At 43.2% G+C, this 15,049-nt stretch overlaps 1 protein-coding gene across 5 annotated transcripts in view; it reads right to left on the bottom strand.

The window, feature by feature from the left end:
* Positions 1 to 13,561, bottom strand: part of slc4a4a (solute carrier family 4 member 4a) — a 50,673-nt gene extending 37,112 nt beyond the window's left edge. For 4 of the 5 annotated variants that reach the window (XR_004609957.1, XM_034541372.1, XM_034541373.1 and 1 more), the window contains exons 1-4: positions 13,422 to 13,561; positions 12,587 to 12,684; positions 8,257 to 8,330; positions 2,717 to 2,890 (exon numbers count right to left, since the gene is read on the bottom strand). Coding sequence is in view for 4 of the 5 variants with exons in the window: in XM_034541372.1 (XP_034397263.1) it covers positions 2,717 to 2,890; positions 8,257 to 8,330; positions 12,587 to 12,603 (265 nt within the window). In the remaining variant the exon portion in view is untranslated. Of the gene's footprint in view, positions 1 to 2,716; positions 2,891 to 8,256; positions 8,331 to 12,586; positions 12,685 to 13,203; positions 13,305 to 13,421 lie in introns of those variants that run through there. The other variant, XM_034541375.1, reaches the window with a different exon arrangement.
* Positions 13,562 to 15,049: the final 1,488 nt, after the last annotated feature.

Genomic DNA, 15,049 nt, shown 5'->3' with positions numbered 1-15,049 from the left:
GGGGGGGGGGGTGGTGGGGGGGGGTGGGGGGGCTTTGCAAGAAAAACATGCTCATCCAAATGAGCAGGGGGTCAAATGGCCCTGCAGTGGACACACATGTAACCAGGAGGATGTGCTTTCAGTCCATCTGACCAAACAAGAGGCTTTTCAGTCCAGACAACAGACGAGGGCCTTCCCCCCCCCCCACCCCCCGCCATGGTTCCCAAGAGTGAGGACCACGGAAGAGGGCCAGTGGGGTAACAGTAGGACATTAGGTAAGCTGCATGCCTGTCCATTTTTTTGGACAGTTTCCAGTTTTAGTTGCGCAAACATTTCTCCTCCAAAAAAAAAAGGCAGAGCGTCTTCAGATTCATAAATAGACCGAATAGGCGAATTATTCTCGGTGGCAATAATCGTAAAACTGATTACTTTTAAATGTAATGTTTAATGCCGATGACTAGCGGTCTCTAATGGCTGACTACAGGCTGGTGTGACCCCCGAGAGGTCAGCTGGGCTTTAAAGACAAGATAATGTATATATATATATATATATATATATATATATATATATATATATATATATATTTTAACAACATAAATAATGTTAAAATGTCTATAGAACCTTTTGTCATCCAAATTTCAGGACTTCTCCTAATAACATTTTTTACATTTAGAACCAATCAAACGGAGTTAATCCATACTCAGATCTAGTTGACCTCTGACCTCAACACACAGAGTAGTTTTCTTTCTTACACAGGTGTTTTATAATAGAATGTGTGTGTGCATTTGTGCTCAAATATCAACCGACTCCCCCTTGAATGGATAACATCAAATGGAATATGATTCACTGTTTACAGTCTCGCGCTTAATTTCCATGACGTCTTTTGTCAGAACATCAACAGCGTCTACGCTCTGTCGGCCGCACGAGTCAGCAGAACGCCGCCGTGTTGACTGTCAACGACACGTCAATGCTCACATTCTCCTGCCGGCATCGGGGGATTTTTTTAGAGGATTACCAACGACGCTGTCAAGAAACCCAGGTGTGTGTGTGTGTGTGTGTGTGTGTGTGTGTGTGTGTGTGTGTGGTTTCATGTTCCCTCATCTGACTCCTTTCCCCTTAGACACACATGCATACATACACACACACACACACATATACATACATACATACATATATATAAATATATAATATTATATATATATATACACACATTATATAAATATATATAATATAAGATATATATATATATAAGATATATGGATATTTGGCTTATTTGGAATATATTTTTCTTTAATTTCTTTTGGTTTATCTAGATTTTAAATAACGTTTAACGAAGGAAGAATGAAGAAGAGGAAGAAGGAAGAAAAGGAAGAAGAAGAAGAAGAAGAAGTAGAAGAAGGGGGAAGAAGAAGAAGAAAGAATAAGAAGGAAGAAGAAAAGGAAGAAGAAGAAGAAGAAGTAGAAGAAGGGGGAAGAAGAAGAAGAAAGAAGAAGAAGGAAGAAGAAAAGGAAGAAGGAGAACAACAAGAACAAGAAGAACAAGAACAAGAAGAAGAAGAACAAGCAGAACAAGAACAAGAACAAGAACAAGAAGAAGAACAAGAACAAGAACAAGAACAAGAAGAAGAACTGTGATCAGGGAACAAACTGAAGCCAGAATAATAAATCCATAAAACAATCTAAATATCATGGTTTCAGCCTGCAGCGGCTCCCAGATGGGCTGTAATCTATTCTCTGATTGGATTTATGTCCTGAAGACAATCCCCCCTCGGCGTAGGGATCCAGGCCCGGAGGCTTTCAGGTCCTCTTCGTCCCGTCGTGAGCACGCAGGCTCAAGAGACGTCACGGTCCTGAAAAACGACGGCTTCCGGCCTCGTTATTGGATTCAAACGACATTTTAAAAGACATATTCACGCAGGGCGTCATCATGCGTATGCAGGGAGTGACCCTCCGTCCTCGGGTTATTCTTATAAGCGGGACGTTTCCTTCTCATTTTGACTTTAGAGGCCTCGGGAGTTGAAAGTCTCCAGAATTTACCCCAAAGAAATATTCTCACTTTGCAAAATGCTTCTACTTCTTCAATCTTTTTTGTTAATTGTTAATCATCTTGAGACGCCTTCAGATTGATCTCAAAGCCCCCTTTAGATCCCGACCCCCCCCCCCCCCAAGATCTCGGAACTACGACCATAAATTATAATCTCGTAAAAAAAATTTAAAAAAATCCATCCATGTCTGGATTTTATTGATGCAAATTTGACTTCTAACCATAACTTTAAAAAGAATTAGAATAATAATGGCGTCGAAAACGCCCCCCTTTACCGCGACAGAGGAAGCGCCAGTCAACCGTGAACGTGGTGGTGGTGGTGGGGGGGGGGGGAATGGGGGGGGGGGGGGGGGGGGTATTAACACATATAGACTTATGTCTTACAGCCAAGGACAAAAAAAAAGCACAGGACCGGCGTGCACTTAACTGGCCACTCGGAATCAGCACGAGCGCGATCCGAGTGGCCATTACTTCCAATGGAAATTCACTTTGACTCGTCACTCAGCGTGACACGCAGGGGGGGGGGGGGGGGGGGGGGGGGGGGGGGGGGGGCTATTTCTGGCCACAAACGTGGACTCAGCGACTTCTTTTGGGGGTCACGGGGAGTTTTTTGGGGGGTAAAGAGAGCAGCCTTCAGCGGAGACAGACAGGAGGCCTAATCCTACGTGACACGGAGAACCGTCATGAACTTACTAAGGGGTTTGAGGATGCTGTTGCTGGCCTCGTCGTTGTTTTCCGCGTCCGACTTGTCGGACGTGTTCTCCGTCAACCTCTCCTTCCTGTCCTTGTGGCCGGCTTTCCGACGGTGGCGCCGCCGCCGCCGGTAGCTCTTGGGCACGTGCACGCCGATGTAGACGGTGTGGTGGCCTGCGAAAAAGAGAGAGAGGGGGGGGGGGGAAAGAACGAAACAGATCAACTCCCGTGAGAAAACATTCGGAGAAGAAATTCCCGACCGCTACGATGTAGGCGATGCAAAATATTGGGACTTCAACAGCGCTGCGAAAAACACGGCAGATACAACGAGACCCTGAACGCGTCTCGGTTCAAACGGTCTCACATTCTGAGCGTAGCGGAGCAAGGGTCACAGAGGTCAAAACTAATATTTGGACATAAAAAAAGAGAGGTAGGTAGCAGCGGAGACGCCATAACTGCTTGCATGACCGCATCCTTGTTATGCTCGTTGGCACGACATCAACGGGACGACGTCGTTCGGAGGTTAAGGGCCAACGACGCCGAGCGGACCAGACTGTTTTGCTGACAACGTGTCGTTCTGACGGACGTGGATTTCATTGCCAATCGCATCCTTTTTTCCAGAAACTGCTGGTATGAAATCTGAAGCGCATGGCGATGGAGAGAGGAGGCATTGTGCAAGCGGGGTGTGGTTTGGCAAAGACGCTTCAGGACCGTCACGGTTTTCACCACAATCGAAATAGTAACAATAATAAGTGCTTTTGTCAGCACATATATTGACGTTTATCATTTGTCATACTGATTATTAAACCATAACCATATGAAAACATGCAGCTCTTTCTGGCAGAACCCGTTAGTACAGTTAGCCGTTATCTTTTCTTCTTATAATGTGGCGTTGGAAACGGCACACATTCATGTTTTACAAAAGGTTCATATGAACCTCAGAACTGTCTTTTATTATCTAGTTTGGAAGATCATCCAGTGTAAAATATCGGGGTGCGTACACTCGATAGCCGATATGGATGTGTGAAAACCAGCAGGGACTTCTTTGGCATCGGGAACCATCGCCGAGCTATTAAAAATAAGTGTCTCCAGTCGAAAACCCAAGTCCACCAAGGGGTTTCCACGAGTTCGAGAAACAGATCCCGTGCTCGTGGAAAAGTCCTTGCGACTGAAACGGGCTCCAAGACGGCCTTCGTGTGCGTTAGCTGTACTTAATAATCTGGCGAGTGTTTAGTCGATAAGTGAGTGTTTGATATTTAGAAGAAGAGGTTTAGTTGTCTTAATGTCGTACTGTATTTCAACTGAATAATAACCAACTCCTCTTCACCTTCTTTCTAACTCGGCTCTTAATTGAAACCTACAACCTGAACAACATGTCCGGTTCCACAACGTTCTCCTTTCCCCCCCCCCCCCCCCCCCAGCAGATGAACGCCGTGAAGAGCAACCTTCTTCTTTTTTTTTTTCAGGGTAAAGATCAAAAGTCATCCCGCAAAACAAAAAAGGTTCTCAATGCGATCAATGTCGAAACGTCGGGTAGCGCTGAGCCAAGCACAGCACATGACCCGACCAGGAAGTGGCTTGAACCCCTCGACGCAGCCAACAATGATCTCTCTTGAAGCACAACAGCGTTCATTATTCACTCGTACCACAAGGCCTTGTTTTTTTTTGTTCATCTAAATTCGCCGACGCATACACACGAGCTACTGAAGCTGAGCTTCAGAGCCAAAAGGGTTTGAAATGTCTCAACGTGAAGAAGTACTGTAAATAAGAGGCTTTTCTGACGATTTTGGTGTTTTTAAAAAAAAACAATACACTGAGCACATATTAGTCTTTTGTTAAATCCTGAAAATCAGTTTGTAACATTGTTCTTGTTGTTGTTGTTGATGTGACTGAACGTTCTCACCAAACCGCAGAGGAACACATTGAAAACATGCAAGTGGCATAAAAAGATATATGCGATCGTGTATACACGTGATTCTGTAAAGCCACGTTACCCGACCGGCGTCCTTTTCTGTTTTCGGGTGCTCGTCTCAGCGTGAGCTGCAGAGTCCCTTTAAAAACTAGATCATTACAAAAAGCACGCAAGATTATAATAAAACTGGATTAAGGATCATTTGAATGTACTCGTCCCCGACACCGAAGGGCAATTCTTTTCGGTTGATGCAATTTGCTGGTTTTGTTGTCTCTCGTATGAGATTTGTGTTCTTGCTTTTGAGGTAAATGTGTGGGTTTTAAATGTGGTGTTTGTGGGCCACCTTGGAAATGAGATTCACAAACCTCAGTTGGCTAATTAAAAAGGTTAAATAAAAAAGTCCAGCAGTGTGTTTTGGTAACTTCCATGACCCACATCGCCCACACCAGGAGCTGCTACCCACGGGACTTGTGTTTATGGGGATAACATTAAAAAACACTACATCAATAGTCCACTGACGGCATTGTCGGCCCGGGGGGAAAAAAAGAGAAAAAACAGGACTTCTTGTACTCTCGGAAACAAAAAACTCCAACAAGAAGAGCAAATTAAATGAGAGGAGTTGCTCTCTTAATAAAATGGCTTTTTTTTTCTCCGTTAAACATCACAATATTTAAACATTACCAAAAAAAAGGAGAAAAGGCCTCTGAAAACATTTACACGACACTAAAAGCACATTGAAAACGATAAAACGTTGTTAATTGTTAAACAAAAAAAGATTCTTACAACTTTAATTGATTACATGGGTTGAAGCTGGATGAGCTGTATTGCACCAGTCATTCACAATAGTTGTATTTCTGTCCAGCTGTGAGCAGCTCCTCCTTTACCCTCTAGGAATTGCATTGTGGGAAAATAGCGTACTTAAACAACCCATTAAAAATGTTTTTTAATTGCCCCCCCCCCCAAAAAAAAAAAAAACTTGTTCTAAAAGTTGTAAAGATTATTATTTCCATTGTGAATGTGATACTTTGCTCCATGCGCCTCTTAAAGGGCCAGCGTGTTGGATTATGGTGATGTGTGGCCTATCGATCTATTTATTGGCAGAAACTGAATACGAATATTAATATTATTATTTTTAACTCGGTTATGTCACTGTCTCTTAACTTTTAGTTTCTTTTAACTTGTCATGTTCTGTGTTTTTTTTGTTTTTTGTAACTATGTGCCAGGTCACCCTCGAAAAAAAGAGATTTTTAATGGGATTCACCTGGTTAAATAAAAGGTTTAAATTAAATAAATAAAAAATGTATATATATATATATATATATATATAACTTTATAATCCGTCACCTGAATCTATGAATCGTTGGGTTTCACGGAGTCCGACGTGTTTCTACGGTGGCCCAGAAAGGACAAACCAACCAAAGGCCACCGTAGTTCTCTACACACTAGTTGACCATGTTTTACTGGTGCAGCTGGAGGTGTACACTTAATGGGACGCTCCCCACTTTTCTCTCGCTCCCTCCCCAGGTGACTACATTAGCCTAAGTTTAAAGAGTATTAAATTCAATCGAGTTATAATCAGACATAAGGCAAATCAGACACCCCGTTGGGCACTGTAGAGCTTAACATAAATGTCCATTATCATTGCGTGGCCTTTTACATTAAGGAGTCGACCAATTACGCAGACTTCACATACGGGAAACATTACATCACAACAAGACCCCGGGAGCAGCAGATGGCCGTCCAGCGGCGATGAAAAGAGAACAGAGACGTGGACCGCGGTGCTATTAGGGGGGGGGGGGGGGTCTGATAGATGAGCAATAAAAGCAGAGCGTGGAGACGTTCGCACGGGCTGAAACGGCGACAAGAAAAGGAGGCGAAAGGAGGGATGAAAAGTAGTCGAGTCAAGGAGCTGGAAAAGGGGGAGATTTGCAACACTGCCAGAGCCGCTTGTGTAACGACTTCCTCTTCTTCTTCTTCTTCTTCTTCTTTTGCGTGGAAGAGGAACGTCTTTTGGAGCTGCTGCTGCTGCACACTGAATGCAATTTAAAAAAAATGGTTGTGTTTTTTTTTTTGGGCTCACTGGATTTTTGAGGAGAGGCAACGCCGCCGCCAGTTTCCCCAGTAACCGCGGCTGGCTGGGACCGGGACACCACACCAGTAGGGGAGGATGGCAACACGCCACGCAGCGCACGACCGCTCGCTCATACAAAACAGCTTTAAAAGAGGATACATGCTGTCGGATTAGTGTGTGTGTGTGTGTGAAGGGGGGTAGAGACGTCCTCTTTACTTCTCACCTGGCGATACCTGGCGATATCAGTGTCAAGACAAAGACGATTAAGGCCACTGGGCAAAGCTACCTCCTCTTTTCTTATCGGTCTTCCGAGGCGGGCTCCGAGCGAGCGGCGGGGGGGGTGGGGGGGTGGAGGAGGCGGAGCTCAGCGGAGACTCCAAAGACAGGAAGTTGGAGAGAGATTGAAGCAGGGGTCAAGCAGGGGTCAAGCTGAGGCGACACCTGACACAATGCTGACCTCTGTCTACAACTAAGTCACTTTAAAAGGATCATACCAGTGGTTTTGCATTTTCTTCGATCATTTACTACAAACATGATATTACAAAACCACGACACTGTGTTGACGACCTGTCTTTACAGCCATTTAACTTTATACGGGGCATAAACTAATATTAAAGTCGCATTACCGCTGCACAATAAAAAAAAAAATTGTAATCTTCATGTCAACACATCGATATTGCACTCCGGGGTTTTCTGAGTTATTAAAAAAGGAGCAGAATACCACAGATATGTCACTTTTATATATTTTATTCCATCTAACTCAAAGTACTTAATTAAATTTAAAAAATGACTTTATATTCAACGTGCATGTTGCATACTATCCTCATATAACTAAGCCCTACAGAAAGGGGAATATAGTCTTATTTGAAAACTTTAAAAAAAAACGTTCAATATAAAACATATGAAATATTTAAACCGTGCATCGGAAATATTTGGCAAAAAATGTTTAAAAAAAAACATTAAAGTAATTTAGTGATAATTAATTTGGGTTTCGAAGGAATCGTTTTGGAGACCAACAAAGAGCAGAAGGTCTCTTGAACTATTTGAGTACTAAGAACCAAAACAAACCGTGAAGATCTTGGGATGGTAAAACCTGGCTCCGACCCCCCTTTAAGCTGCTGGACCAGAACCAAGAGTTCCAATAATAACCCCACAAACTAGATCTTATTTTAATTTGTCAAATAAAAAGTCCACCATGATGAGAAATTCAAATTAAATTCATAAACGTGGCAATAAATATATAAATGTAATATTTACTATTCTAGCTTCTCTCTTTGTTGTCCTGTCGGTCTTTTGAGTGGATTAGTGAGGTAAACACAGAGTGACATGCTCCGTGTTCGACGTCTCTAAAAACAGGTGAGCGTCACCGCGTGCGCGCAGGAAGTGTCACGTTAAAAAGGCCGAACGAGGTCCTTCCTGTTTCTCTCTCTTTGGAGAAGAAAAAAAACTTTTTTTTAAAAAGCCTCGGAAAAAGATATTCATAAAAAGAGAGACACCACCGCGTTTCTGTCGCATTGGAAGATAAATAAAGAATATATATTTTTAGGTGAAACTTACCCTCCGCCTCCTCCTCGTCGCAGACGTGCTTGAGCAAGGACGCCCCCCGGTCCAGCACCGCCTCGTCCTCCATCCTGTAGTAGTAAAAGAGGAAGAAAGACTGCTCACACTTCTCCTCCAGAGACGACGTGGAGCCATAGCGCTTTGGCTCGTTCACCTGCAGCAGGTTCGGACTGGGGTTCAGCCGGGTGCTGCTGGTGGCGCTCATCTCCGCCCCCCCCCCCCCCCCACCCCACCCCCACACTCCCACCACCCCGTTAACGACTCATTGACGGACGGGCGCTGTGCGGCGGCATGAAACTATACCCCTCCAAGTGCGCAGTCGATAGGTACCGATTGCGACGGATTTAATCTGGCAGAGGGTGGGGTGGGTGGGGGGGGAGGGTGGTGGGGGGGAGAGCACAGGAAGTCTCTGCTAATTGAAGTGAACGGTCAAAAAAAGGCGGTCCGAGACTTGAACTTCAGCTTCTAGAAACTGAATCGAGGTGATGTGGGATTTTTATTTTTTATTACTGGGGTGTTTGAAAAGGTGTCAGTCAGTGTTGTGTCTAATCAGTCGAACGCCCCCACACACACACACACACACACACACACACGACAAAGCCTCTCCATCTGGTCGGTAATGCCCGCCAGCCCCCCCTTCGACACCGCCCTCCACCTAAGGAACAAGTGGGGCATCACATGTCCGTCTACTCATCCGCCCTTACAGGATTACGCCGGCTTTACTTCAATCACAACACTCGCAGGAGGCGCCGCAACGAGCCGCCTGCGTGCCTGGAGGCCTCCAAGTGGCCGAAAGGAAGTTTTTGTTTTTGTTTTTGTTTGTTTTTGCGGTGGAGGCGGGGGCACATATACAGCATGAACTCTCAGCCGGCTACTAATAATGTCAGTCTTTCACAAGAACAGCAAATTGACATGTTAATCTTTGGTCAGGGTGAACAGTGCTGGCACACGCTAGCCGCTGTCAATCAAGGCCTTAAAAAGAATTATAATAATAATAGTAATAATTCAAATAACAATAACACTCAAGCTTTATTTTAATGAGATTGGTTTGTTTTGTAAAAAAAAATGTTCTTATCGTTTTTTTGTTACAGAATAGTTAAAAGGGTTCATAATAATCCTTAAATATATTTTTTAAATAAAAACAATGGTCATATTGAGTAAGAATTGGCCACAAATCAATTATATTATTATTTATTAATATTATTCTTAACAAGAAGATTTTTTTTGCCCAATCACATATCACATCACGTTGTTTTATGAAGCATTAATGAAATGTTGTGACCGTGTCCGGTAATCCCTCGAATTGAGAAGCTTTTTCCTGTCATAATATCTTTTAATACTTTTCAGTAATTTTTCTCCAACTCAATTCAATTCTAGGTCAAAGTGGACCGGACAAGGAAGGGCTCAAGGTCAAAAGGTCAAAAGGTCGGCTGCAGAACGCACGCTCTTCCAGCTGCTCGGTGGATTCATCCAGAAGACGTTCTCCGATTCGTAATCTGCATGTCACATCGATTTAGTTATTAAAGACGGATCACTGATCATCATCGGTGTTAATTTAGTTCAAGCAGAGACGTCTCGATGCGTGGACGATAAATAACTCTCCAATCAACACTTGTGAAGAGAAAGAAATCACTCCTCCTCAAACCTGATACTCTGCAGGTAGAAACAAAAAAGGTTGAAACCAGTTTTCTTTTTTTATTATTATTATTATTATTAAGGGGTGAAAAGCTTTCTGGGAAATGTAGGAAATCAAGTGTCTCACAGACAAAAGGAATGCACATTCCCATATCACACATTCTTCTACGCAACGATCACATAAACCTTCCTTTTCTCTATGTTTGTTTAACCAAACTTAAAATTAAAGCCATTCGCTAGTCTGTTTAATAAAAAAAAAAAAGAAAAATATAAACAAGGCAAATTAATATTAAAATTCCACCTGATTCGATCATCTCCAGAGGAAAGCTTCCCCTTTGATGTGTATCTGTGTCCGCTCCGGTTCAACTAGTGAAGCACCAGGATTCAGCCGCAGTTTAAAGCCGACCTCTCTTCCATCCCTGGGCCTCCTCTACCTCCGTTTGCCACCTATGGAACGACCACGGACATAACAGGCCCGACCTGCCACTCTGCAACTCGGGCCGACACGCCTGCATTTCCACGCTGAACGTGACGCGTCGTGTTTACGTGACGAAATTCAGCGAGAAAGAGAGAAAAAGAAGGTTTATGTGATCGTTGCGTAGAAGAATGTGTGATATGGGAATATGTGCATTCCAGGAGTCTGATTGTTCCCTTTTGTCTGTGAGACACTTGATTTCCTACATTTCCCAGAAAGCTTTTCACCCCTTAATAATAATAATAATAATAATAATAATAATAATAATAAAAAGAAAGCTGGTTACACCCTTTTTTGCTTCTATACCTGCAGAGTTTCAGGTTTCCCTGCGTGATGACGTCGTGCATCTCCTCCTGAACTCTTTCTTTTATTCATCCCAGAAGACTTCAGGTGCACAACGTAAAAAAAAGATGGCGAGAGTTTCTAAAAATCGTGTTTTATAAATCTTACCGTACTTTTACCGACAACAAAGTCGACGACACAATATTACTGGTTTACAATTTGATGCCAAAGTTTGATTTTGTTCTATTTTCGGGTCTGGCGTCTGCCTTTTTGTGATTTTAAAAAATCGCTGAAACAACTTCTACAAATCAATATTCCTTTTATTAAGCAGCACAACACATGTTGTTGTTTAGCAGGAATAAGAAGTAAAAAAATAAATAAAAACAAAGACACAGAAAGGGACCAAGGGGATGAAAACTACACGACACGGCAGCACCTGAGTGCCTGAGAGAGAAAGTATTTCAAGATGGATTTAATCCGATAAAAAAAAAAAATCAGTATTTTAAATGATGAACATATTGACTATAAATAACTAAACCTTCAAACAAACTGCATGACAAGTTTGTGAAAGCAATCAAAAAACGTGACACACTGTTACTTTGCACTCTTGGTTGTATATAAGCTGCTATCTTCACAGATAACGTATCCTTGCAGGGCCTCCGGTAATCTGCATGTAGCCTACATTCCCCCATTCGTTTGGAGAGGTGAGCAGACGCAACTGTTATGGGATGTAACGTCTACTGTCGTCGTCGTCACGTATCCAGTATCCTGAAGTCCAATCAAGTCGAACCCCCCCCCCCCCCCCCCCCACACACACACACACACACACCCACCCCCGCCTGCATGCAGTGACGGCAGAATGTCCTCGGATATCAGATTTCCCCTGAACCTCTCTCTCTGAAATCTCTCTCTGCACAATAAAAGGATGCGTGGAGCAGTTTTCACTGTGCACGAGGGAAGAAATTATCCAGAAAGTTTTTGTTTGCTGATAATTGCTACACACAAAACCACACCAAAAGTTTTGAAACGATTGAGGGTCACATGGGAAACCAAAAAGGCAGATCGGGTTCAGCCGGGGACTGAACAACACCTGGTATCGTGGTACCGATATCATCATGAAAAATGTCAAACAGACTTTTCTAACTCAATAAATTAAATTAGCCTTTTTTTTTTTTCTTTTTGGGATTTTCAAAAAAATGTGCAGTTCACACCACTTTTGGATCTATTTGCAGCACTTTACTTTGAGGACATCAGCCTGAACAGATTTACAGATTTCTGTTGACTACACAGGAACCAGATGATACATTTTTTTAACACTTGCAGGTGAGTTTATTTTGCTTTCTAACAGCAAGCAGAAACTAATGATGCAGCGTCACCTTGGCCACCGATTGCCCTCAAAGTTAGAAGATCTATTGACCAGTCCTCCCTTAAAAAAGATAGATAAAGCAATGAAGCCTGTTTAATCATAAAGCTGCCATGGGGGGAACAAAAGGTGGTGTGTTTTAGAGCCACTCTGGTCTACACACGATCTTATCTGAGGTAGGTATTTTCCTCCAGAGGCTCGGAGCCGCGCTTATACTTTAACGTATAGTCACACTTTAAATGAGCTTTTGAGGAGTTTGTGGTAACGTCCAGCCCGTGTGTGTGTAGGTTGAGTAGCAAGCACATTTAAAATCAGTCTGAAACAGGTGTTTTGAAAACATAAATGTCACCTTCTCGGCAGCCAGAGCGTGTGTTGTAACTTGTCATTACACAAAAACCCACTTGTCCCTGAAGTGCACCTGACCGCCAAGCGATTAATACCCCTTTATATTAAGCAGCCTCACCTACACACAGCGGCGCCTAATTCAATTTATTCGAGGGTCAAAAGCAGCTCTGCGTAGAGTGGAACTCACTCCTGCAAAATAAATAAATAACTTTGTTGAAGTCACTTACTTCTTGCTGCTGCTCATCTCTTCAGGTGGCGTGTGATAAATCTCCTTAGTGAATGTGCTGAGCAGAGCGGATCACCGGAGCGGCTGCTGATGCTCGACCTGATTAAAAAAAAGAAACAAATGGAGAGATCATTTCTCTTTTTAGTACTTCACTGAAAGCAACAACAACAACAAAAAACACCATGAAAGAATAATGAAGGACGTTATCCCAGTAAGACTTAATAATGGGTCCTATGTAAGGTTTGACAACTATATGATTTGATTTATAAAACACAAGGCAGTCAAATATGATCACAGGAGAAACAGATCACTTAAAAAAAATAAAGAAATAAAAGGATAAATTTCCTCAAATATAATGCAAACACTCGCGCACAAAAAAAAAAATAATCTCGTGATCAATTTCAAGAAACTTAATTGACTTAATAACCTGATGCAGTTGACTTAGCTGCTAATAGTAAACTAGTGAATCATATAACTGGCCCAACGAGCCGCTTAACCAAAACAAAACGCGCTCGCGCCGCGCATTTACGCACAGCGGCGACAAATAGTTCCCAAAACAACGTTACACCACGCAGCTGCTAGCATGACTAAAATAAAATAAAAAAAAGCACAACAAACCCCCCAAAAAAGTGACATAAAGCGCGATAGAGCGGCTGAAAGTCCTGGAGGAACCGGGTGAAATGACCCGCTGTATTATGAAGGTGGTTTTATGCTCGAGGCGCCTCTTTAACGCACGCACGCGAGGCCTGGGGCGGGGGTGGTGGTGGTGGGGGGGGGGGGGAGGGAGAAGAAATGATCCTTCCAAAAAAGGGTGGGCCAAAGAGCGAGGGACTCACCGTTGTGTGTGCTTTCCACCCCCGCGTGTCTACTGGCGTGTCTGCTGCCGCTGCGGTGACATGAAGGTGAAGAAGTCCACTTCCACGGGGCGCTCGCGGGGGGGGGGGAGTTAGTGTGAGGCGTCGCGCGCCGGCTGCGCCTGCAGCACGCCGCCGCCGCCGCCGCCGCCGCCGCCGCCGCCGCCGCCGCCGCCGCCGCCGCCGCCGCCGCCGCCGCCGCCGCCGCCGCCGCCGCCGCCGCCGCCGCCGCCGCCGCCGCCGCCGCCGCCGCCTCTATCTGCCCGGACCATCCTTCTGTCAACGCCACTCCTCCGGTGGGAGGTCAAACTGCTCCACTGCTGCACCATCATCACTTCACCAGCTCCCCTCACCAACACCCAGTATTGAACCAACTCAACGTAAAGTCAAGAATATGTGGACGTTATTAAAAACATAAACAATAAGAGAATTGTTGTAGTTTTGCTTTGATAAAATCACACCCCAAAAAAAATAGCAGGCTGATAAAAAAAAAAAAAAATACGTACAACAATATTTAAGAAACATTTTTGTTTATGTATTTATATTTATATTTGTGTGTACTCTCATAGTTCCTCTGGGATATTGGGTCCTGCATCTCTCTCTCTCTATGATGTTCTGCAGGATCACTCCGGTGGCCTTTCACGAGACACTGGCTGCATGGGTTTTGTTTATGTGCACTTGATTTGGGTGAATTATGTATTTTGAATCTACAGCTCCATCTGTTGGAGGTAACGTGGAAAGATTAGCCTGTCATTACCATCACACACCACACACACACACACACACGCACACACACGCACACACAGTGGCCTGTTATATACTGTACGTCCTCTAAAACAGGTGGAACAATAAGTGATTTAGATGATTCCTCAATTTATGCTGAAAGAATATTTATGGCATGAGTTAAAAAATAAATGGAGAAATTATGTATCACCATCTTGCTTTCTGAAACCCCACCGTCAGATCACAGAGACTTCAAGGATGATCTATTTTCAAAAGATACAACTCAAATATCTATATTTGTATAAGCTGTTGTGAGACTTTAGTCCATTCTCTTCCTTCTTCTTATTTCCTTTACAGGATTAGGCAGAGATTTGGGGATTTAATCAGCCCGAATCTGAAAATATCCACAAACTCTCTTGACTTTTCTATTGAGAGTTTTATTAAGCATGTTTGTTCCTAATAATAATAATAATAAAAAAGGGAGCTGCAAAATCTTCCAGGAAAATTTAAAAAAGCAGTGTCTGTAGCTCCGCCCTTTGAGATTATCAATCCATAACGGGTTCAAAATGGTTAGAAAACACTCATTAACTCTGGTCTTTCAGGCAAAAGTGAACCTACTGCAAAACAGGAAAATCCACCAGATGACAGTCACCATGTTTTTTAAGAAGAATACCTGGCACAGAAAAAGAAAAATGGTGTTTGTGACCAAGCACAATGTAAATATTAACATGTTTTTCTGAATAATAATAATGTTATGCATAAGGGGCATTTGCCTGGGAAATTTTAATCTTTACTTCTTGGAAAGCATAAAAACAACAACAACACAAACCTGGTAACCTCTCACATTTGCCATTATTAGCACAATGACTAAACATTGGTAACATCAA

The sequence above is a fragment of the Cyclopterus lumpus genome, chromosome 9 (genome assembly GCF_009769545.1).
Source record: "Cyclopterus lumpus isolate fCycLum1 chromosome 9, fCycLum1.pri, whole genome shotgun sequence".
Lineage (NCBI taxonomy): Eukaryota > Metazoa > Chordata > Actinopteri > Perciformes > Cyclopteridae > Cyclopterus > Cyclopterus lumpus.
Note: the sequence above shows the minus strand (reverse complement) of the source record. Positions and strands in the feature narration are given on the sequence as shown.